Source organism: Cynocephalus volans, chromosome 8 (genome assembly GCF_027409185.1).
Source record: "Cynocephalus volans isolate mCynVol1 chromosome 8, mCynVol1.pri, whole genome shotgun sequence".
NCBI lineage: Eukaryota > Metazoa > Chordata > Mammalia > Dermoptera > Cynocephalidae > Cynocephalus > Cynocephalus volans.
The window spans coordinates 106,010,947-106,035,982 of NC_084467.1; the positions used below are offsets into that span (position 1 = coordinate 106,010,947).

General features: G+C 43.2%; 1 protein-coding gene across 1 annotated transcript in view; it reads right to left on the reverse strand.

The window, feature by feature from the left end:
* Window positions 1–2,682: 2,682 nt before the first annotated feature.
* NOTCH2 (notch receptor 2) overlaps window positions 2,683–25,036 on the reverse strand; it is a 137,372-nt gene continuing 115,018 nt past the window's right edge. Inside the window, exons 20-34 of the mRNA XM_063104308.1 lie at window positions 24,687–24,840; window positions 24,138–24,322; window positions 21,489–21,621; window positions 19,892–20,128; window positions 17,473–17,585; window positions 16,012–16,517; window positions 14,322–14,669; window positions 13,298–13,440; window positions 12,900–13,110; window positions 12,374–12,470; window positions 10,892–11,060; window positions 9,969–10,270; window positions 8,891–9,038; window positions 8,136–8,233; window positions 2,683–7,201 (exon numbers count right to left, since the gene is read on the reverse strand). Of these exons, the coding sequence (XP_062960378.1) occupies window positions 5,813–7,201; window positions 8,136–8,233; window positions 8,891–9,038; window positions 9,969–10,270; window positions 10,892–11,060; window positions 12,374–12,470; window positions 12,900–13,110; window positions 13,298–13,440; window positions 14,322–14,669; window positions 16,012–16,517; window positions 17,473–17,585; window positions 19,892–20,128; window positions 21,489–21,621; window positions 24,138–24,322; window positions 24,687–24,840 (4,233 nt within the window). The 3' untranslated portion in view covers window positions 2,683–5,812. The remainder of the gene's footprint in view (window positions 7,202–8,135; window positions 8,234–8,890; window positions 9,039–9,968; window positions 10,271–10,891; window positions 11,061–12,373; window positions 12,471–12,899; window positions 13,111–13,297; window positions 13,441–14,321; window positions 14,670–16,011; window positions 16,518–17,472; window positions 17,586–19,891; window positions 20,129–21,488; window positions 21,622–24,137; window positions 24,323–24,686; window positions 24,841–25,036) is intronic.

The following is a 25,036-nucleotide window of genomic DNA, read 5'->3' on the forward strand; positions in this document are numbered from 1 at the left end:
GATTGAAACAGACGCAAATCTCCCAAACTCATTCTATGAAGCACACATCATCCTGATACCAATACCAGGTAAAGATATAACCAAAAAAGAAAACTACAGGCCGATATCCTTGATGAATATAGATGCAAAAATCCTCACTAAAATACTAGCAAACAGAATACAGCAACACATACGTAAAATTATTCACCACGATCAAGTGGGATTCATCCCAAGGATGCAAGGTTGGTTCAACATACGCAAATCAATAAATGTGATACACTAGATTTCCATTTTCTATTGGTTTTTCCTGAACTTGTATAGTGGAATCATACACAATGTATTTTATGTCTGGCTTATTTTGGCCAACATTATGACTATTCTCCACGTTGTTCTTTTTAATTTCTGTATAGCATTTGTTTGAATGAATGTACCATAATTTATACATTCTACTGTTGATCATTGTCTCCAGTTTGGGTGCTCAATGCCAAAGTGGTGAAGAAACACACTAGTAGTTCAGGAAAAGGAGTTAAATCGGGATTTTCAATACCAATTCCTTTTATTTTGTGTTTCCTGCCTTGACACATGAATGAGAGGTGATCACATGAGTGGAAGTTTCTCAGAAATATTATAGTTGGAGGGAGAATGTGTTAGCTAATGGTGTGTTTGCATCTGCAGATCCACTCTCTTCCCTTCTCCACTGAGCTCTCAACCCCAGGAAGCTGGCCTATATTGATGGACTAACAGGCTCCCCTATTTCCAGGCTTCCATTTGGATTCAGCAAACAGAAACCCTAGGATAGGGGTGGGGTGGCAAGTGAGATCAGGCTATTCATCTCTGGCTTCCTCTTTCTGAGGGGACCTGGGGCTCACTGTGCCTGGACTGAAACCACAGATCTTGAGGTAACCTGCTCCATAGGACTCTCTCCTTTGAGGTCTCACAACCTCTCCCAGCCTTTGCCCCTATGGACCCAGGAATGGAAATAGCTCTGCTGATGCTAACAAGGGGTTTCTACACTACCCCGTGTGGTTCCCCTACACCTCACACACACCTTCATAATTAATTTTTGTGTGTGTAAGTAAGCCCTCTTTGAATTTCCTAATTTCAGTGTTCCGACACTTAGCAGTTGGGATCTGACTGGTACAAATGTTTTAAATGTGTTTTACTAAGCTCTAAGTCAAAACAAGGAAAAGTTGTGTTCTCTCTGTTTTACAAACACACACCTACATGTACACACATACACACACCCACACATACCCCTATAGCGGGAAAACTTTGTGGCAGAGGCAGTAACAGGCTTGCAGGTCCCCACTGCCCACATCCTGGACAGCACATAGGCATTAAGGGGGGTTGTTCTGTTCATCATGTTCTGAAAGGGTAACCAATCCCCTCTCATTGGGCTACGAGGCTTTTTAACTGCGTGACTGAAGGAGGCACCCGCCCCTCTCCTGCCATGACCATGGTCTGCTGCTATTGCTCCACCTGTGTGGATGTGGCAGCACTTGGCCTCCAGCCCTGCTTTTTCTCTTTGGCTTTCATGGCCAGGAGAGCCCAGAATCCTCTCTGCACAGTCTAGGGTTAGGTTTGAAGGTTTACAATTGCAGGGTTAGGATATGGCGAGCAGGCCAGTGGTCTGCAGCCTGGATCCACTGAAGCAGGTTTTCATGGAGCAAGTTTTAGTTCTCAGACAGTCTGCAAGAGGCAATTCCAGTGCTAAGAGGCTGGCCTGCAGGGGTGGTCATTCTTTAGCTCTCAGGTTTTTTTTGTTCTTCCACCATTACAAAACCCAACATGAAGACTCAAATGTGTTCTATATAAAATTTTAACACTGGGTATAACCACTACATGCTACCAATTCTGTTGAAACATGTTTGTGCAGCTCTTGAATAAATCTCCTTCACTTAACTGAAGCATGTCCTAAGATTTCAAGTCATTTAAAAAAATACTGTCCTCATTTACAATCATGCATGTGCGATTCAGAAGTTTCTGCAAAGTGACAGAATATGTAAATAAACTAGATACTAAGGTTGATATAAGACTGCTAATATCATACCTATCACCAATACCATTCACGTTCAAACATCTCACTCATTGATTATATATGAATGTGAACTTACTGAGAAATTTATATACAAAATACCTTTTTATAATCCTATATATTACATTCTATAAAAAATTTAATTTGAGGAATAATATTACAAACCAGTGGTTTAGGTAACAGCATCATTAACATTATTACTTATATCCTAATTCTCAATTTTTGTTTTACCAAACACTCTCCATTTCCAAAAGAAGGCACTTTGTCCTGAGCCAGTTCATTTGTCACCAGCTATGGTTAGTACACAGAAGAGTGACCTGGTCTTTTGATGCTTCCTATTGATAGAAGCTTTTTCCTTAAAAGCATTTATTTATGATCTGACTACAGCAAGAAAAAAGAAGCCTGGTGCTAGGTAGGCTCTATGAGATTCAGAATGAAAAGAAAATTATTTCTCTCTCAGCAAATTATGACACCATGAGGTAGTCATTGAAAGGCCAGGGATGCAGGATAGTAAAATAAAAAATTCAACACCACTGAGCTTGACATGTAACCTTTTTTATTTTGTGATAAAAATGCTTTCATATAAATTTCATCTTAACTACTTTTAGAATGAAACTTTGAAAAGTAAAAACAAAGTGTGCATTTTCCTTACTGTGTATAGTCAGGAATATGCGGTCATTTTATTGGTTAATGGGTTTCTCATACAAATAGATATAATATCACTTTTAAGAGAAATGTACACAAGGAAGTCGCCATAGTACCAGTTATCAATGGGGGCCTCAGAGCATATAAATGTGTCCTCCCAAATAGTCATCATACATTCAATGTATTGGTTAAGGCCCAAATCTCCAAACCACCTGCCAACAAAACATTACACCTTTGGTTCTTTTCTATGCAAGAATTATGAACTGGCAAATTTAATAGTAAGATGACACAATGGATTTGAGCATCACATCTGATTGCTTATACAAAAATCTTTACCTCAAGGTCTCTCTTTCCTTCAAACCTCTCTGTCCCCCACTATCACATGTCAGCAAATGAAGCTTAAAACAAAACAGAAGCAACAAACAAACAATACCTATCCACAAAAACAGGCAGAAGAGGAATCAAAGAAGTATAACAATAAAAATAAACCAAAAATGAGTGGGGAGATCTATAAGTGGCATAAAAGATGTATCCCATAAAAACTTAGTCTCTACATCAGAATTCATATGAGGAAGTGATTATCCTTCTTACCTTCCCTTTTATTAGATACTACACAACTCAAGTGTTCTTATAATCTAAGAGATTGGTAAAATGTTTGAATGGCAGTGTTGTCCTCATCACCGAAGGCTGTGGTCTGGAATGGCAACTTTCACATCCCCTTCCCCCAAACCCAAAGGATCCAAATTAAATTATCTCAATGAGGAGAAACAAGCAAATTAAGTCCTACACTGTGCTTGGGAAGGAACAAGGGTATAAAAGATCCAAGCAGCAGGATTGGAGGCTGATACTTTCAGGAAGTGGGGCTGGAGCAGGAGGGCAGAGAGGGGCAGATGTGGAGTGGTCCGGTGCGGTCCATGCAGATGTTCTCCCCATCTGCAAATAATAAACAGGTCCGAGGGTAGAGAGTCACATTTAGAATGATAGAATGTTTCCAAACTATGAAAGGGGCTGGTAGGATGTTGCCACATGTGAGAATAAAACAGAATGAGCGAACAATCTGCTTATATCAGGGCAGAACTAATTATTTTTGCTGGTTCACTGAAGTTGGACAGGACTGAAAAAAAAAAACATTTGTAGACTGTCATGCCAGCAGACACACAGGGATTCCATATGTGACCAGACAGATAAATCAGATAGGTGGGAAGCACTGATGAACACCCCCAGCCACAGCAGGAATGAAGACTACCATTCAGACCAAAATAGAGTAGGCAATTCACCCATCGTTATCTACAAAATGCCCCAGCAGAACTAATTTTCCAGGTTTCATGAGCATCACAGCACTGGATAAAGTGACAGGGTGGCCATGGGACCAATTATTAAGTGACCCAGGGAGAAGAAGAAAACGATTTTCCTGTTCTATAGTTGACTTAAACGCTTCGGCCCCTGACAGAGAGTCAAGGAAGTTGCCGAGATCACGAATACAGAGAACAGATTCAGATGAGGTACAGTCACAATCTGAAAACAGGATGACAATGACGAGCAAGTCTGTAATTGTCCATCATCATCTAGAAGGAAAATGTCCCTGGAAAGTTTCTACTTTAGTCACCAAACAAAAAGAGAATGTCGTGACTGCTTCAGAGGGAGAAATGGTGGCAGAAAATAGCACAGGCTGCCACATAGTTCCTCCTTCTTCAGCCTTCTTATAGGACTGGCTTGGACCCTAGAAAACTAGTCCAACTTTCTTCTTGCACTTGAACATAGAAAATGCACGTTTTCAGTGAGAACCTAACGGGCACACCAGTAACTCACACCACACAGTGGGAAGGGAAGCCTTGTGAACAGGCCTGCAGCCAGTAAGAGAACCAGGAAGTAGAGACTGTTCACCCGATTAAAGGAAGATGACTGTCACGGGTCCCCTGAGCTGAGGAAACTTCCGAAATGGCAAGGGTATATTGTTTGAGAAATTTTCTTCTGTGGAGAGGTATGGAAGGTAAGGCTCAACAGCTAAGACCATCTTCACCTGCCAGATGTGTGAGTGAAGCAGAACTCGCGTTCTACGATCTAGGACGAACGTGTTTCACACTGGCAATCAATGGAATGCTTGGCAGGAAATAGAGGGACCTGTGGGTGGGTAACTGCTTCTTGAATGAATTAGCTTATCTCTTGGTCATTCTGACATTCTAACCCTTTTTCTGGTTTAAAAAAGAGGGGAGGGTCATAGTACCTAGGCTGCTAAGGATAAAACTTCACACTAAGCCCATAAATAGAAAAAATTTGACATGTATCTTTCTTCTTGGTAAGGTTTATATGAAGCCCTGCACGAAGGCAAGAGAATTAAGGTGCAGCCTCTTGAAGGGCTCTCCTGCCCCTGCCCAAAAGTGGCTCCAAAAAAATATTTTGCTCCCCTTCTCTCTCTAGGAATAATATATATATATATATAGAAGAATGCAATATGTCCACTTTCTCAAGAAAAATACTTGAAAGGTTTATGCTGAGAACCATAACCAAAGTAAACCCTGTGAGACTCCTTGGGATGTTGAGAAAATAGGAGGGGGAAAGGAGGCTGAAGTTGCTTTCCAGGGCAGGAATAATTAAAACTACAAAGGTCTTGCCCTATAACATGTTGGTGGGGCTACAACCACAGAGAGATACAAAAATAAAAGCATCAAATGAAGTCAAAAGAATTTCCAAGGATGAGAAGATAAGATACGTCAACTCAGGCAGAATTCCAGGGCATAATTACCAAAAAGATTCTAGTGTAGAATCTTCTCACGGATATGGCAGAAGCCCCCAGGGCTTAAAATGTAGTCCAAGCTGCAAGAATGTCTGGGCTACAATGGGCATTCATCTTCTCCAAGTAGAAGAGAGTAAACATGGTCCCAAGGCTTGTATTCATCTTGTATTTCCATGAACTTGGCTTGATGGGCAAGAGATTTGAAGGAACCATGTCCCCCCAAGAAAAACCCTGCAGATACCCAGTGAAGCTGATGAACTGCTTCTCTTGCATTATCTGAAAGATAAGAGCATCTTCTCTCTCCTGCCTCCAAGAGCTGGTTTCAGAGATTTCTTCATTTCTCTCCCGGATGACCTTCATTTGTTATTCAGCAGCATTTACAATAGTCAGTTCTGCCCCTGCACTGGGGGCAGACACTTTCACGCATACACCTGCATGTTGCTGTGTGGTGGCTCAGCCATGTGAGTCCCAGGCCCCCGCTGACCTCCTCCAGCACCCCCAGGGGTAGGGCTGGTGGTCACATCTGACCAGTCGGAAGCAGAGTGGGGTGATGAACTTGACCACTGGTCAGGAGACTCTGGGGATGGTGTCAGGTAGGGATGCTCTCCCTGGAGGTGACCACTGTGACTGGGGGTTCGCTCAGCAGCATTTGAGGAAGCATAACTATGCTGTGAAGGGGGTGTGGGATACTTGCCCACTGAGGCTGTGAAAGGATGATAGGCTGGGAGAAGGGTCTGAGCTCCCTGCCCATCCTGCTGGGGCATCACTGCAGTGGGGAAAGCCACACTGGGCAAGCGGGCCATTTCTGGAATCTGATACATAGTGGGCAGGGGGCCTGCAATAGCTGGAGGGCAGTTGGACTGAGGCTGGGGAGCCCCAGCTGGTTGGGCAACACTGCCTTTAGGGATGAGCTGGAAAGTCACAATGGGGGGCAAGGGCTCCCGTGGGGTGGCTACATGCTTCCCTTCAGGTGGCCTGCTCTGGGGACCTATGCCAGGGTGGGTGCCCTCAGCTGGAGCCAGGACCATACCAAACATCTCATTGTATTGGGTCTCATTCATCTCCATGCGGTTCATCCAATCTGCTGGGATGGTGACTGGATGGAGCCTACCCAAGCTCCCCGCACTGCCACTGCCTGGGGGGACAATGTGGTGGTGAGATAGCAGCTGGCTCACAGAGGGAAGCACAGTGCTGGCCCCATGAGCCAAAGGCTGCATTTCATGAAGGTTAGAGAAAGACAGTGCATGCTGTGCATGGACTGGGGCAGTGGGGGCAGCAGTGGCCAACAGAGGGTTGGGGGAGGCCTGCAAGATTCCGGGGGATGTGATCATTGGAGAGGATGTGGTGTCAGAAACATATGTGTGAGGAGACTCTAGAGAATCAACAGGGGATAAAGTCACTGAGCTCTCAGACAGCTGGACCTTCTCACTCAGAGACTTCTTCCTCCTACTACCCTTCGCATCCTTGGTCTCCTTGACAAGGTTAGGGAGGCTAGTGGGCACGGTGCTCTTGGCATTGGGCCGTCTAGGCTTCTTGCCGATTGGGGTGTGCTTCAAACTGAGGAAAGACCTGTTGGGCCCACAGATGACAGGTGAGAGAGCAGATGTCAGCACACTGCCTGGAGGGCTTGGTGTTACGTTGTACTCATCCAGGAGGCGCACAATGTCGTGGTGCATGCGATCCCGAGCCACATCCCGGGGAAGACGATCCATGTGGTCCGTGATGTCTCGATTGGCAAAATGGTCTAACAGGATCTTGGCTGCTTCGTAGCTCCCCTCCCGGGCAGCAAGAAACAGAGGTGTCTCTTCCTACAGAAAATGCCCACACAGAATACATTTTAATAACACTCTTGAGAATACCACAGTTTCTCAATTTTTTTTTTATCATCATCCCCTTACACATATTTTGTTTCCCCATAAAATTTTAATACCACAGACATGCTATATATCTACCTAGTACTGAATGTATATCTTTGACTTATACATAAAAAGAGCAAGATTATTTCACCTCTCCCCAAGAATCAGTTTTGCCCCTTAGGGGCAAGATCTCCTCAATTGAAAACTTGTGAAATAAAGCATGTCTCTGAGCCAGAGACTCACTTAATAGAATACTGAGCTTAGCTTGTCAAAATAGGGTTCTAGGAGGAAAAAGAATTAGAAATCAGAAAGGTAGGAGGAGAAAAAACTAGAGCACGCACAGAACTGGGGAAAATAAGAGAAAGATATAAGAAAGAAGAGACAAAACGTGTAAGAAAGAGCTACATAAGGGAAAAGAGGAAGTAAATGAGAGAAAATGAACAAAAGAAGGGAAAAACAAGATGAAAAACTCAGAAGGAGAAAACCAAACAGGAAAACATCATGGTATCTAAGGACAGAAAAAAAGAACAGCAGGGGGAAAAAAAAGGAAAGAAAGAAAGAAAACAAATGAGAAAAGGAAGTGAGCATGAACAAAAGAGAGAACAAGAGAAAGGGAAACATCAAAGAAGAGAAAAGGCAGAGAAGGCTACACCAAGTTATTTAAGGGATAGCCTGGCACAAGCTGAGCACTGAGTGGGCAGAGGGCTCAATCCTGAGACTCCTGTAGACAAGCTACATCCTTCATGAAGCTCTCTGGATCCAGTTCTTGCCCAACCTGCTTCCATCTCTGTGCTTATCACAAGAGAAGCTATAAGGAGAAATGGGAAGGGCCATTTAACTGAGGCACTGCTGCAAGCATCCTCAGGCTCAGAGCCCACGATCATACCTTGTTATCCTGCATGTCTCGGTTGGCCCCATTTTTCAACAGCAGAAGAGTCGCCTCCACATTATTGACAGCAGCTGCCCAGTGAAGAGCAGATTTTCCTGCAGGGGAAAAACGTTTTAATAATATTTTATAAGCAAACAGAGTAGAAAGACATGTCCTACTCCTAATATAAGCAAGTACCACAGCTTGCACAAGGAAACCTTGAACTCCCTCCCCAGTGATCACTAGGAAGCCAGTTCTCTGTGGGGGCCTATAGGAAAAACCAAAATAACATCTTCTTTTCCTCTGTTCTAGGCATATTTCAGCACAGGCTGCCCAGAAGACCTCTTGGTAAAAGGGTCACTTATATGTGATATCCATATCCTCTGCATGGAAGAATCTACCCTATCACAAACTAAAGACAACAACCTATTTATTACATGCCAAAATGTATACTTAGGATATTCCACAATCCTCCTAGTGAAGTCAGCTCTCATAAATTCTCATATCAAAAGTGGTATGCCTGGGAACCTGCACAGGCAAACCTATCATGGACCTGCTTTGAGGTCCAAGAACCCTCATGAAAAATCTCTTCTTGTCTTAATCTAGGGACCTCTCACTGACTCAGTTCTCTGAACTCAACATGTTGAAGGAAGATTGAATGAATGCATGAGTGAAAGAATGAGTGACTCTCCAAGGGATTCAGATCTCAGAAAGTTCTGTAAGGATCGTGTACAATTCTCCTCAGAATCTGGCCCCCTGCCCCTCATCCCTACCATGGTCATCCACTGCATTCACATCTGCTTGGCAGTTGATCAGCTCTGCCACCATGCCCTCCACAGCCAGGCGGGCAGCCAGGATCAGGGGAGTGGTACCATCATTCATCCTGGCATCTAGATCAGTTACTCGGTTACGGATCAGAATCTGGAAGAAGAGAAAGAACAGAAAAGAGAGTCACTTGGATGAAGGAAAACAATGAAAACTAAAAGAAGAAGAGCACCAGGGCTGAGGCTATATTGTAAGTTCCTGGAGGGCAAGGAAAGTCTTGTTTATCTTTATGCCCCTAATTCTGTCACGGTCAATCAGTAAAGAATTGTTGAATGAACCAATAAATAAATCAACAAATGGGTGCTCAAAACATAACGGTCCATATAAAATGATGTGCTTATACTTTCTTAGGAAAGAAGAGGGATGTGGGGAAATACTGCAACTTCAATCACAGTGTACAGTCTAAGGTAATTCAGAATGCTTCAAATTTCCTCATAGAGTAAAAGGAAAAAGCATCGAGGAGTACAAAGTGAACTCGTGTCAAAAAAACTGCCAGTGAGCATCTGGAAGCCCACATATCCAGGCAAAACCACAGGAAACAGCTGATACTAGTCAAAGGCTTTGACACAGGTATCACTCCCATCTGATCTATGCATTTGGGAAGCATCTTGGCACATGATAATATCACAGAGGTGGGAAAGGGGGAGGAACAAGGGGGTTTAGGGAAAAATTAGTGAAGGGCCACAAAAAATGTTTACATTGTGTAATGATAAAATAAAATTTAAAAAAAAAAAATATATATATATATATATATATATATATATATGTATATATCACTGACTAAGAATCAGAAGACTGGTGTTACTTGCTGCTGGCTATCACTATGTGGCTGTATATAGCTAGGTCAGTTTCCCCACCTGCCTTTTCTTGCTTTCCCATTTAGCAAGCATGACTCTTACTCCTGCCCTAATCTCTCAAAGAATTACTGAATAAATTCAATGAGATATTAAGTGCTGCAACAGAGATAACATCATAGACCCATAAGGAACTCTTATTATTTAAACTGACCCTTCTCATGTTCTTTACCTGGAAGACACCTTGGGCATCAGCTGCCACTGCAGCATGGAGAGGGCAGCGGCCCATGTTGTCCTGAGCATTGGCATCTGCACCTGCATCTAGGAGGCGTTTGGCTGCATCTGCCCTCGAGTAGCGGGCTGCGAGGTGTAGGGCCATCTCACCAGTCCGGTCTGTCTGAGCCTGCAGGCTGGCACCCTGGTAGACTAAGTCTGTGATGATGTTGGCAGAAGAGTCCTCTGCATCTTCATCTTCATCACTCACATCTGAGCTGCCTCCTCGGAGAGAAGCCAACATCAGTGGGGTGCACCCATCTGTAGGAAAGGAAAATTCCAAAAGTATTCAAGGAGGAGAAGAAGGTTAACCCTGTTGTTAGAATAGTTCTATTTGAGTGAAGTTATTCTTACAGGAAAAGAATTCCCTGTGTTTCCTGTGGTAACTAGCAATTAGTTTTACATTTGCCACCTACTTTTCTTCTGATATCATTTCTGTAAAGGTAATAGGAAAATAAGGGTCTTTTAAAGTTGGGGGTTCTTCTCTAACTTAAACAAGTTTTTCTGTTGAAGTGCTACATTATTTTAAATTAGACAAATTTTAAAACATCCAATATTAATAGAACTATGTGCATAAGATATTGACTAAACTAATCCTCTATCCTCTGCTTTGGGATATTATTTTTCTATTCAACTAAAGTCAAAATCTACCAAACCCATTTAATCAGCCTGTTTGTTCTCAACATGCCATATATAAAACAATGTGAAATCCCTTCCTTTCTTCTGTATGACTGTATTCCTTAAGAATTCATTTCCTCCAGCTGAGTTACAGTCTGTAAAATTGGCAGGAGGCATATGGCCAGGTGGAGCAAACGCAGGGACAGCAATGTAGAACCAAGGGCAGGCACTTCCTAGTGAAGGGCGGGGGTTGCCAGTGCTCACCTGGGCCCCGGACGTTCACGTCCAGCACATCCACCTCCTGCTCTGCCCGAGGAGGAGTGAGAGCCAGTGATGGTGTCCTACGGATGTCTGCAGCTTCAAGGTGCTGTTGTGTCCATGGGCGTCTATCAATGGGGTCATCTCCTTCCGAGAGCAAAGCCTCATCTTCAGCCTGAAGGGGAAACGATGCTCCCTCTCAATGTGACCCACCACCAGAGACTGCTGACGAGGAGTGGTCCAGTGTTTCCCACCACCTTTCCTCATTGCCCATCCAGTTTTCTCTCTTCCAGATGACCATCCACAACAGCTTCCTACTGCTTTTGGGATGTGGTTCCTGCTTACCTTACTGCATGATCTGGACAATTCTCCCCACCTCCTAATCCCAAACTTTAGGCGTTAGCCTTAACATGCTAATTCTAGATCCCTAAAGCACCATATTACTGCTTCTAGGCCTCTGCCCATGCTGTTTTCTCTGCCTGCAATGGTCTCCCCCAATTCTTTAACTAACTCCTTCCTACTCTCTACATATAACAAGACTTTGATTTCTCTTGTTGGTCTCAAAAAGCATATTCTGCTTAACTTTACTTAACTGACCATGTGTTAAGTACTTACATGGCACCACATGGCAGTCTTTATCATTAGACTGGAAGGTTATTGAAAACAAGGAATAAGATTTGTTCAAGGTTGTCTCCCTGTACTTAACACAGTACCCAGCATACAGCAAGGATTCAGGACGGATTGTTGAATGATAATAAGTTTGAATCAGTTACCCTTTATCAAATACTTATGATATCACAAGAAATAAGTAAGGCACATTATACCAACTGGAGTACTAAATCTTTCCTTTCTGAGTTGTAAGGATTAATCTCCATTTTAAAGAAAAGGATAATTAAATACAAAGAAGTTAAGTACCTTGCCTCCAACTAAGTAGTAGAGTTTTGAACTTGAATCCAGTTCAAATTGTAACTAAAGCAATGTTCTCAACCATCATGCTATACTGGCTCCCAGCCAGTTTCTTCTTTCACACCCCATCTACCTCTTGCTCCTGTATGGTCTTAGTTTCCTGGGCTCAAGATGCAGAGCCTCCAAAGTCAGTGGTCACTGGCTTTCTTCCACTGTTTAATTCTCTTACAGAAGGAGAAGTGCCCATAGAGGATAAGGGAAGGATCTAGTCATGAAGGAAATTGCTATTTACACACAGCAGTCCTAACTTGTCTACCAACAGCAAGACATTAGATGAAGGAGGCATGTCTGTTTTAATATTTTTAAAGAGTCCTTCTTGAAAAACATACATAGGTAACTCAAGGCAATCAATGACCGAAGGATTCCAGCTGTTCATGAGAACCCAGGATACCCACTGTGTGGGCAACATATAAAGACTATCACCCTTTCCTCCCTTTCAGGACACTCTGAAACCAAAGGATGGAAACCTGAAATGTGACCAGATAAAGGCTGACAAAGGTGGTCTCACCATGGCCACCTTACCTTGGCTTTCTTTGGCTGAGGCCCTTCATCATCGATCCAATGTTCGCTTGTTCCAGAGCCAATAAGGTTAGCCTCTGAGACTTGCACTGAGAGATTTCTGATATGGTTTCAAAGGGGAAAAAAAGAGCAGAGGTTATGTCATAACTAATATAGTGGTTTTCAACATTTTTTCCACCACGGCACACTCCCATAGCTATACTGCAACTTTTGGGGGCCATGGCCCAGAGAGGATGGGCAGTATTTTATGTGACATTTCATGAGCATTCATCCTTTCCCTTCCCACTGAACAAGAGCTTAGGACAAAAGTGTGCCTCATCACAGAAGCTGAGCACCACTGTGATAATATGTAAGGAAGAGATGCATCCAGACTCTGACTATGGTTTCAGTCATTCATGAGGCATTCAAAACCACAATCAGCACGATTAAATGGTCAGAGCTTAGATTTTAAAATCATGACTCAGCAAGATGAACTTTTCTTTTCATTGCTTATTACTGTGAATAGTGGCTCACTGGCAAACCCTCTTACTTCAGCCCCACGGCATCCTGTCCCACCGGCTCACGACGCTTGTGATTGCTGGAGTCTCGGCGAAGGGTGAAACCTTCAGGCAGCCAGAGGGAGCCATGCTTACGCTTTCGTTTAGCCATGATTACCCCCAGCAGGATGATAAACAGAATGATGACAACAGCAACAGCAAGTAGGTAGAGGAGCTGAGTAGGTTTTGGAATCAGGGATTCACCTGAAAGTCCAGAGAGACAGGAAAAGTGCTGAATAACACATCAACCTCTCATTATTAGCAATAAGTTCATTTAGAGGGCAACTTTGACCTCAGCAGCCCTGAAAAATAGAGGGCTGCACATTGAAAAGAATGCCCTTAAGTGATGCCTTTCCCCGCACCCTTTCCCTTTAACACCAGTGCCACTCACTGACAACAGACACAAGAGGGTAGGACAGGGTCCCCTGGATGGCGTGAGAAGCCAGGAGAGCTGCTGCTGCATCCGTGTTCTTGAAGCATTGGTCTGAGTCTTGAACACACTGACGGTTGTCAATTTCCAGAAATACCTTGGAGCTGTGAGATGCCAAGGGAGAAGAGGAGGAAGGGAAATGATGGGTAAAACAGAAGGGAGCAGGTCAAGCAAGCTGAGTCAGAAAGCGGGGCAGGAACCTTCCTTCCTCCCTCTTCAGCATCAGGCTCTTCACCTCTGGGACACTGCCTTCAGAAAGATCTCTGCAATTAGGATACTGTCCCTTCAGACCCTAAACACTAATTCCCACTTAGGGGGTGCCTTTCCTTCCTTAGTCTGGCTGCTCTAAGCCTTCTGACTAAGGCAACACACGGCAAAGTGAGAAGACTGGGAAAGCTGGTCTCGGTGCTCTCCTCCTGAAGGTTTCGGTGGTCTTCTTCCACCCTTTCCTGCCTACTCAGTGGTACTTAGTGTTTCTCTAAAATTACACCCCTGCACACTTTGGGTCCTTATTCTCCTTTGTCTCTGCATCTGAATCTCAGCTAGCTGAAGGGTTAAAAATTGGGGGAAATGTCAAGAGATAATGAGATGTGAATGACAGAACAACTAAGGATTATTTGCCTTGTCAAAGAGACTTGTATTATAGACAAAGGGACTTGAAGAAAGGCAATGATTAATACAAAAGGGGAGTCACTAATAAAGGGATCGGAGGCAACACTGCCAAAAGGTTGGGGTTTCTGGCATTTGAGGAGGCCATCTGACTCCTGCCTCCTGCTTGCTCCAGCCCACCGTTCAGGACCCCAAGATCAAAGCAAATCTTTACGCTTAAACATAAGTACTGGGATAATGGGTTTGTCTTAAGAGTGGGCCATTCTCTTTGTCTGATCTTTGCATTTTTATAGGTTGAGTTATAACTTCTGCTGTGTATCAAAATGTTCAGATTTTTAAAATTAGCCTGTAAAAAGTTCAGAAATCAAAAACCTACCCAACTACTTCCTGTTCTTGTTCATCAGGAAGGGACCTGCGGGTCATCCTCTGCTTTTTCATAGCAGCTGACTTCTCACCATAATAGGGGTATACCATAGGTTTCCCCTGGGAGTCTCGTTTAATATTCAGGTTGGTGTGGAGCAGCGTGCCCAGTGCCCTCAAGAAGCTGCGAGCATCCTCAAGCAGTTGTTCAGGTGGCATCAACACTACAATAACCAGGGTACCCTCTGCCAGGTTCTCGGGCCGGTCAGCAGCACAGTCCAGCCCATCCCAGCCACACTCCTCACTGTTGCATCCCTGGTCACAGTGGTTGTCTTTGAAGTGGTCTGCACAGTATCTGTCATACCTAGGCAGGGGGAGACAGAAGAGAGAGAAAAGGAAAGGAGCTCAGACTAGACAGGAGCTTTATTCAGTTTTCCATTTGGAACTATCATGGATTTTCCTACCTATCTTTTGTAGTGCACATCAGGACCAACTGCCCCATGAAGCCTTCTTTGAATCTGCTATCCCCAACATCATAGAGAACATACAGTCTAGGTCACTCATCACTCTTCAATGCTCCCTGAATGAGGAACAACACTATGCTCACTGTGCTGCATGGGCTTAGGGGCTCCCAGGCAGCTCACAATCTTGTTAAGTCAGATTTTTACACAAAGCTGTATATCTGAAACAAAAGTCAACCTGGTTCAGGCTTCCTGTACTTTGTATCCACTGCTGCCGATAAAGTAACAATGGACTTTAGGAAGAAAAAGGTGCTTCTAGAAGGTGCCTTCAGAAACTGGATAAATAGCTCTGAACCATCAAGAGTTGCTCTACACAGAGAACCATGTCAATATGGTCCATTTCTTTCTCTTTCCAAACTGAATCCAAACTACAGAAGGTAAGGCAGAGGCATCTCTCTCATACAGGATACCAGATCTAACTTGTACAGCCTCTTTCAAATACTAGGAAAAGGAATTAGAACCCCCAAACCTAAGTGATACATAAACCATTTCAGCTATACTCTCCTCCAGCTCCCACACCCCACTCCCCACCCCTAGATAGTTACACTACTTGGTACAACTTGCCACGTTAGCTCAGTGAAAAGGTTAGGAGGCAGGAATAGCTTATATACTTTGGCAAGTTCTTTAACTTCCCAGGCCTCAGTTCCCTCATCTATAACAATACCTACACCTCACAAGGTTGTTGAGAATCAACTGGAGCTAGATGAAATGGTTAATAGGAAAGTTACTATGTAAACTAGCAGACCGGAGGTGGGGGGTGGTTAAGAGGCCTACTCTAGTTCTTGCTTCCTGATAAATCTAGATGGGGAAAGCCAGTCTTAGGGAAAGGAATAGGGTGAAGAGAGAGAAGTACAGACCTTTCCATCCATCCTGCAGGCAGGTTATGTGAGAGGCTGCCTGAGAGTGGGTAACACCACTTCCAAAAGTTATTTCCCCCAGCAGGTCACAAGAGCAGCAGGTGAGAAGGCAGATAGGCAGAGAGAGAGAGGGTGATTATGCAGTGAGCATTCCTGGCCATCTGTCAGCAAAGGAGAGCACAGGGTAGTGTGCGATGGAACAAGGCTGGCATCATCTGGAAAGCAGAGGCAGCTAGGGCAGAAGCACTGGAGTGGTTAGGAGCAAGAACAGAAACCGAGGTGTGTTAGTGACAGTCGCCCTTAGCTCTGGAGATCCCGGAGCCCTTACTTGCATGTCTTGCTATTATCTTGGCACTCGAAGTTGTCGAACAGGCATTCGGCCGTGTTGCACAGCTCATCACACTGGTTGTTGATGTAATCCCAGCAGGGAAGTGGGGAGGAGCAGTTGGCCCAGGGGTCCTCCATGGTGAGGGAGCAGTCACCCCCATCCCACTGGCAGGCATGGCTGTTGCAGGCCTCATCGCAGACGCCATCCCGAGCTTTGTCAGCACAGTACTGGCTCAGGCAGGTGGCAGGGGTGGTGCTGGTGGGGGCTGTGTAGTGTTCACAGTGGCTGCCCCAAAACAGTGGAGCACACTGGCAAGAGTAGTAAGGAGGCTGGCGCTGAGGGTAGCAGCTACCCCCGTGCTGGCAAGGGCTACTGGCACAGCCTGATTCACAGTCTGGGGGGTTGGCGCAGAAGCAGCGGGGTCCTGAGGCAGTATGCACACACTGCTCCCCTCTCCTACACTTCACTTGTCCACAGCTGCTCTGGCATCTTACCCCAGAGAATCCCTGTGGAAATGAGAGAAGAAATTAGAATGGCAGGTAGATTCTTGAGGCCTTGCCCCAGTTTCCCTCCCAAACCCTCTCTTCCACACCTCTAGGGAGATAAAGACTAAATACTTGGTTAAGACCCCTCTAATCCAAGTAACCTCCTAGACCAAGTTTAAGAAAGAGACCTCTTTAATTAAACCTATAGGTCAGAGCTAAAGTTCCACAGGATGAATGCAGAGTTCTCTCACTTTAATAGCTCAGTTCTAGAAATTAAGTCCACAAGTCATGGTGGGATAAGAGTCTGGTGGCATTGTTTCTGTAGGTACCTTCTCTAATCACCAGAAGATGACTCACATAATGGCTTTAGGGGGAGAAAAGTCATATTGAGAGTTTTGGGTCTCTAGAAAACTTCCACATCTTATTTTATTCTTGTAAATCCTGCTTTGCCCAAACCAAGGTTACTGGACAGGTTTCCTTTTGGTATCTCCCCACACATAGTGTGTTTTAGGGAGGTTTGGGCCTCTGGTAGTGGCATAAGAGTTTGCATGGAGAATGGCTAAAATTCAGCTTCCTTTTAGTTTAAAAAGCAACTTGCTCCCAAATGGTCCCTGCTAAAGAATATAAGTAGAATAGTGTTTCCACTAACGCTGGCCCAACCTGGGCATTGAGACTGCCCTCCAGCATGGTACCAATAAGCCAGCAACACTAGCCTTATTCACAAGGGAACAGTCCGCCACTTCCTATGCTTTTCTCTTGGTGCTTCTGAAGATTGATAGTCATCGATTGCAAAGCTAACTGTTTCTGGAGTGTCTAAACAGCTGTAAGTGAAAAAACTCAAGTGCTTGCTTCTGTGGGAGCTAAAATCAAGAAATCTCTCCATTGCTGAGCTTGAAAAAAATCAGGTTAAATCTCAGTTTTGTCACAGATTGTATGGAAGAGAGTATGCCCCTTAAATCAGCAACAGGGCACTTACCGGGGAACAATGACAAATGAAGCCATCAGGCATGTTGCGGGCCACAGCACAAGTCCCTCCATTCAGGCAAGGCATCTGGGGACACACATCCATGAAGGTTTCACAGTGACGGCCTCAAGACAGAAAATAAAAGGGGGCTTTAAAAGTCAGAAGTAGGAACTGCAAGTCACTAAACAGAGCCCCACTAGGATGGGAGCTAGCCACAGAGCAATAGGTAATGAGAGTGCAGCTCTCTGCCAACAAGAAGACAAGAAGACAAGGAAACCCACCACCAGCTGAGACCAGCCCCCTCTCTGTCTTGCTTACACAGTAAGCACATGTGGCACACATCCCCAAACCGACTCGCAAAACAGAATGAACTCAAAAAGTGACTCGAATCCCATCCAAAAAGAAAAGGAAAATCACGCCTTAGCTTTTTGAAGGCACTGCAGCTTTCATAAGTTGAAGGAAACAGTTAACAAACCATTCACCGCATTTTGTCAACATCATGTTCTTCATAGGAGACGCTTCACCAGGGCAATATATCTAAATGACGATTTGCAGTTTATGGAAAATTTTCATCCATGATCTCTCTTTTCAATCATTTTTTGACCTTTTTGTTACCTGATGGGGATTGCTTTAAAATGCAGCTTAATTTTCCCAGAATTAATCTCCCCTAGAAACACTTCTAACACAGAAGGCATCTGGAGGCCACTGCACCATAATAAAGAAGCAGGCACCTGGAATCACAGAGGAGACACAAGGCACAGCAGAGGCTTGTGGCCAACAGCAGGAGATGGACCCTATCTGGCCTGCAGTCACTTAAAAGGGAAGAAGTGACTTTAAAAAAGAAATAAAAATAGTAATATCTTTGGCTGATGAGAATTAAACAGCAAGAGTTACAAATGCTTGTCTCTTCAAAGCACAACAGCAGCCACTAACCAAGAGCAGCCATCACAGGGACATGGTTCAGTAAACAACAGTCCCTCCCTGTCTGTCTCAGCAACAGCATCCCACAATAATTGCAATCAATGTGGTTTGAGGGATTGCTTTCATTCACAAGTCTGGAAAATGCGTGAACACTACTACCTGGCTATGGGATTCTAATTCAAGGTAGTCCCCATTCCTTCCTTCTCCTGTTTCCCCTTACTTTGTAAGTGGTAGTCAGTGCTTCCAGAGAAAGGAAGCCCTAGAGTCAATAAAAGACAGGAGCAATCTTTGCTTCTCTGGCTACCCAAGCACATTGTGGCCAATATGAGGCTGTAGAGATTGTTCATACTCTTTCTGTCCCACATTTCCTCAACAGATATGACATTCATAGTGGATTGTTTCTCTTTTGCTATTATGACATCCAGGCACCTCCTTATTACAAAACCTCTCCCATGCTTTATAAAATTCCAAGATTCCTAAAGGTAACACATCTTTAAAATTGGAAGGAAGGAAAGCTAGAGATGTGCTTAGGATGTAGCAAAGTCCAGCTTGCCAAATTTTTAGTAAATAGACTATTGCAGCCTATTACCTGACTCCCACAGAACCTGATTACACCCTCAGTATAAGAAATACAACTACCAACCCTAGAAAATGCAAGACAGATTTAAATCTGAGTTATCTGATGATCCTGCCTCATCTAGATACAAGCAACCATTTTAGTCCCAAAAAGTCACCATGCTCCCCTTCTCCAGAAATGACTAATAAGTGCTTATGATAAGGCCTGTATCTTGAGGCAGGGTTTGATCATCTTTATGCCTGTGATGGAAAAAGAAGCTTGAGGTAAGACTATGAGCACAGCCAAGCCTTACACTTGAGACTACTGCAGCTTTTCAGTTCATACCCTCATAAACTGATTTTTGGTTAAATACACCCCAATTTGTACGTTAAGGGTCCTAGTAGGTCTCCTAACAGAAACCAGAGTTAGATTTAAGGTTCCTAGAAAGAAAATGTTATTTTACTTGTTCTGTTGGATGGATGGTAGTGATGGTAGCACGACAACATGAATCTACTTAATGCCATTAAACTGTACATTTAAAAATAGTTAATCTGGTAAATTTGAGGTTTTGTGTATTTGACCACAATTAAAAAATGTTATTTTGCTCAACTCCCACCATACTAGTTAAAAAAAAAAAAAAAAAAAAAAAAATATATATATATATATATATATATATATATATATAAATATAAATATATATTCCTGTGATAGCTTGATATAATCAGTACATAAGAGAATAAAAAGAGCCTCTCAGGAAAAATAAAAGGCAGAGATTGATTATAACATCTATGGAGCACAGACCTAGAAAAAAACTGGGCCCTTAAATTAAGCTGGTCTTGTTTTTCATATATAAAAAAAGCTTCACTCAGGACTGGGACAAGTCATACAGGGCGAATTTGCTCACTGAAAGCCTGCTCCAAGGTGAAGTGGCCAGGAGGCTGGAGGGGTTCTTACCAGTGAAGGCACTGCGGCAGACACACAGGTAGTCATTGGTAAGCTGTATGCAGTCCAGGCTGCCCTCAGAGCTGCAGGGGTTGGAGAGGCACTCATTGATGTCCCCCTCACACCGCTCCCCAGCAAAGCCAGGCAAGCAGCGACAAGTGTAGCCCCCAATCCTATCCACACACTGACCACCATTAAGGCAACGGGGACCCCTGGCACAGTCATCAATGTTCTCTTCACAAAGTAGGCCTGGAGGAAAGAGGAGAGATACAGTTATGAAAATCCTTTGACCACTGCTTTCCAGTGAGGGATAACCACTTGCTGGCACTTTCACAATTAATCACACCACACTCATCAATCTGCAGTGGGACCTTTTAAGTCAGGCAGGGCAAAGCACACTCCTGATCCATGACAGCTGCCATCCCGGTGAGCAGTGTGAGAGGAGGAAAGAATGTGCTCAGACTTCAACATGTATTCTCCCACACAACCCAATGCAGTCATCCCTATGGTAGAAGTTTTATTATTTGTCTCATCTCAAAGACAAAAAAATGGAGCTCAAGAATTTTTCATTAATTTATTCATTTTAATTCAAAATATAAAAACAGCTCAAAAAAGAACATAACCAAGTAAATACATGGATTACATCTATATAAAAATATTGGTATAAATTAAAACTAAATTTGAGTGATATATATTTTTAAATTGTATGGTCATTAACTTTTTTTTCTATAAAATAGTATAAGTGCACTAGTGTTTTTTTTATTTTTTTTAAAAAAGGGAAAATATATCCTGCTGAGAGTTCAAAGGTTATTCCATTTAAAATGGAACCCCACTTATGTACTATAGATGTAAATGAGCCACCTAGTATGAATATCTGTAAACATTTTATCTATTTTTTAGAAAGAAACAAAAGAAATCAATGACTATTCTAAAAACTACTCTATAATCAATTCAAAAAGTTACAAAAAAAACAGTTCTGTATTCATGCCACTTGCATTTGCAGTATACACTAATAAAGGTAACACTATGAAAAAGAAAAAGAAAGAAATGTAAGATAAGGCCCCATTTTTCAATAGCAATCGCAAAAGGTAAAAAACACCTAGGAATAATTTTAACAAGAAATGTGCTACCCAATATGAAGACAACTTTAAAATTGTCCTGAGACACAAAATGAGATTTGAATAAATGGAAAGACATATCATAATTTGGTTAGGAAGTCTACTCATCATAAAGATGTCAGTTTTCTCTATACTAATTCATAAATTTAATGAAACCCCAAAAAGAAATACCAACAAGTTTTCTTAATAGACAAGCTAAGTCTAAAATTATATGGAAAAACAAACTATAACCATAGCCAGGAAAATCATGAAGGAGAAGGTCCTTAGTAATTAAGACAGAGTATTAGTGGTGAATTAATGGAACGATAAAACAAAAAAGAAAGTCCAGAAAAACATCCAAATGTACATGGGAATTTAGAATTTGATAAAGGAGCCATTTCAAAACACCATATAAAAGATCAAATATTCAGCACATTGTGTAAGGACAAATCAGTAACCATATGGAAAAAGTGCCCCAGTATTCTGGAGGATGGGTAAGGCTGATTTCATACCCCGAGTTCCTGGTGGGCAGGAGCACTTGAAATGGTTCACAAGGTCGATACAAGTGCCTCCATTCTGGCATGGCTGATTCTGGCACTCATCCACTTCATACTCACAGTTGACACCTTGATATCCTGGGACACACTGGCAGGAAGAAGCAAAAACAAGAAAATCAAAACCACATTGAGATATCATTTCACCCCAGTTAGGCTATTATCAAAAAGGCAGAGAATAACAAACGCTGGTGAGGATACGGAGAAAGGGGGACCCTCCTACACTGTTGGTGGGATGGTAAATTACTACAACCACTATAGAAAACAGTGTGGAGGTTCCTCAAACAACTACAGATAGAACTGCCATACGATCCAGCAATTCCACTGCTGGGCATATACCCAAAAGAATGGAAATCATCATGTCAAAGGGATACCTGCACTCCCATGTTTATCGCAGTTCTATTTACAACAGCCAAGAATTGTAACCAACCTAAATATCCATCATCGGATGACTGGATAAGGAAAATGTGGCACATATACACAATGGAATACTACTCTGCCATAAAAAGAATGAAATACTGCCATTCGCAGCAACATTCATGAACTTAGAGAAAAATATGTTAAGTGAAATAAGCCAGGTACAGAGAGAGAAATACTACATCTTCACTCATATGTGGGAGCTAAAAAATAAAAAAATAAATAAAAAGAAAGGTAGGCAGATACAACAATCACAATAATACAGTGAACTTTCAAAAGGAGAGACCAGAACTGAGGTTACCAGTGGTGGGAAAGGGATAGGCGGAGGAGGGTAAGGGAGGAATATGGTAAAGGGACACGAAAAACAATTACACTGTATAATGTTGAATTATCCTGATTTGAGCATCACATATTGCACACAGGTATTGATATTCAACTTTGTATACCACAGACACGTATAATCAACTATGGTACAATAAAAAATAAATTAATTTTTAAAAAATTTTTTTAAATGCCTGAAAAATAAATAAATACCCACCCATCCACCCCCACCCCCCAAAAAGGACAAGAAATATTGGGACATTAGTGGAAAAAGACCAGGAGAGCAAGTGAAATGTGGAATGTTACTGTGACCCTGGCCCCACTCCTACTTAGCTCTTACATGCTTCTCTGGAATCATCATATCCTCTGCTAATCATCTTGTGCAGGGTCAATCTGCAGTGCACTGGCATTTACCTATTTCTCTTCCAGCTGGAAAGTCCACTTTAAAAGGAATGCAAACACTGAATATTCTGAGAGATATTTCAGAAATCCCTGTGCAAAAATTTGTACCTCCTGTGAACAGGTTCCCCCATCTTTAAAATATGCATTCCTTTGTATGTGATGAGTACCCTAGGACTCAGTCAAACAGTAGTATGGATGGTAGCAGACACTGCCTTGACTGATCTCCAGGTTCAGGAAACTGCATGCATGTGTGAGAAAATGGTTGAAATAAGAGTTGGGGCAGAGGGAGGTGGGGCAGGCTGGCTGTGGTGGATGTAGGGGGTGGGAGGATTTCAGAGCTGATCAAGGAAAAAGATATGACCATGAGGTGGCTTTACTTGGGTGACATCTGGACAGGTTTGCATTTTGGGGGAGTCCCTCATAGCATAAGACCATCCAGAGGGGTAGATGGGTAAGGGGAGAAGAGCAAGCAACTCCAGGAGAGAGGGGGGTCAGAAGGGAGCTTAGGAATCTAGAAGATGTCACTCAGCAGCCCAGTGCATGACACTCTGGGTCAGAAAGCTCTGAAGGCAGCAGCAGCTTGGGGTTTTTATGGGCCCCGGGTTTATCTATCGCTAGATGTTGGGTGTAGTTTTGCAGGATATGCAAAGCAGACAGGCTCTAAATAGCTAAAAATCTGCTTATTTGGGCTGTGTAAAACAACCGGATATGTTAAAATTTGAGTTTAGTGCTGCTGGAAGGCTTTTGAACTAATGGGTCCCAGCTTGCTATAAGAAAAACTAACCTAGGTGCCAAAACGGAGGCTATCTTTGGTTCATTTGTATAACAGCAGAGAAGGAAAACTTTTCTCAGTGTTGCTTGGTGGTCTGAATTGGTATCAAATTTACAATTCTGGTGCTTTGTTAACATCTTGCTCTAGCCATTAGCAGCCCAGACATTAAGAAGACAGTGACATATCCCTTAAAGACACGTACTTCCTCAAATATACACATGTAACACTTAGCATGCTGCTATGTGGAACAGGCTAAGCAACATTTTTTTGAGAGAATAATAGTTGATTGGTCAATGACTGTATACAAAGGTGACATGGGCCAAAGGGACATTCCTCAAAGCGGCTTCTGCTTTTCCTATCTGAATACATCCTATTCAGGGAAATGCCAGGACCTGCTGTGCTGGGTGGGCATGTGAAATACACTCTGGTAGTGACTGCTGGCTCCAAATACTGGAAGCAAGCCTGAGGAGGGGGGATGGTTCCAGAGCTCTATAAAAATATCTTTCTAGGGTCATGTTAACTTACTGCATAGGTTGGCTGGAAGAAAGAGTGATTGGTAAACACTATAATGGTGACTGATAAAAATCTATAAACTGTAAACATAAGACAAGCAGCTTAATTCAATATAACAGTGCTCATAACAGCTGCACAATCTCCTGGGAGGTCTCTGACGTCTGCTCACTCATCGTCCTCACCTCACATCTGTATCCACCAATGAAGTCGCTGCAAGTGGCCCCATGCTGGCAGGGGTTGGACGCGCATTCATCAAGCTGCTCCTCGCAGTAGCTCCCAGTGTAGCCCAGGGGGCACTGGCAGTGATGTGTGTTTCCAGCACTGATACAGATGCCTGAATGCAGGCACAGGTGGTCAACAGGTACACCTGGGAAAACCAGTAGAAGAGGAAACACAGAAGAACACACATCAGGTTCAGACACCTAATGAGCAAGCGAATCTAAGCTGGTCGACACATCAAATTTTTTCTTCTTTAAGTTCTTCACAACCCTTCACTCCAGATTTGTATTGAAATATCAAGCCCTGAAAGTGGAACATGACTTAGTTTCATTTCAAATACATTTCTTTTTGGAAATGTTTCTCTGCCTTTTCATCTCTGTCTTGGGCCCTTTCTCCAGAACCTTGCCCATCTGCCCTTCCCTCTCATCCCACAGCAACAACACCTGCACTAAACACCACTGGTCAGTCAATACTTCAGTGGATGACCTTGAGCCCAAGGGGGCAGAGCTCACCTCTGCGGGAGGCAGCCACCTCACAGGAGACATTGGGCACATCACAGTAAGCACCAGCCCATCCAGGTGGACACAGGCACCGGGACTCTGCTTTTTCCTGAACACAAGCACCTTTGTTCTTACATGGAGACCGACTGCAGAGGTTCACCAGGGTCTAAAACAGAGGCAGGGATGTACATACACCAAAATCCACATGGCAGAAATGAAGAAAATAAGTTATGCTATGTTATAAGAAAAGGAAAGCACATTAATTTTTTTTTTTTAAAAAAAGCCCTCACCCAACCCTTAAACTAGATTCAATGTTTCAAGGTACATCTAAATAATATTCTTCTTTGCTCTGCTATTTAAAA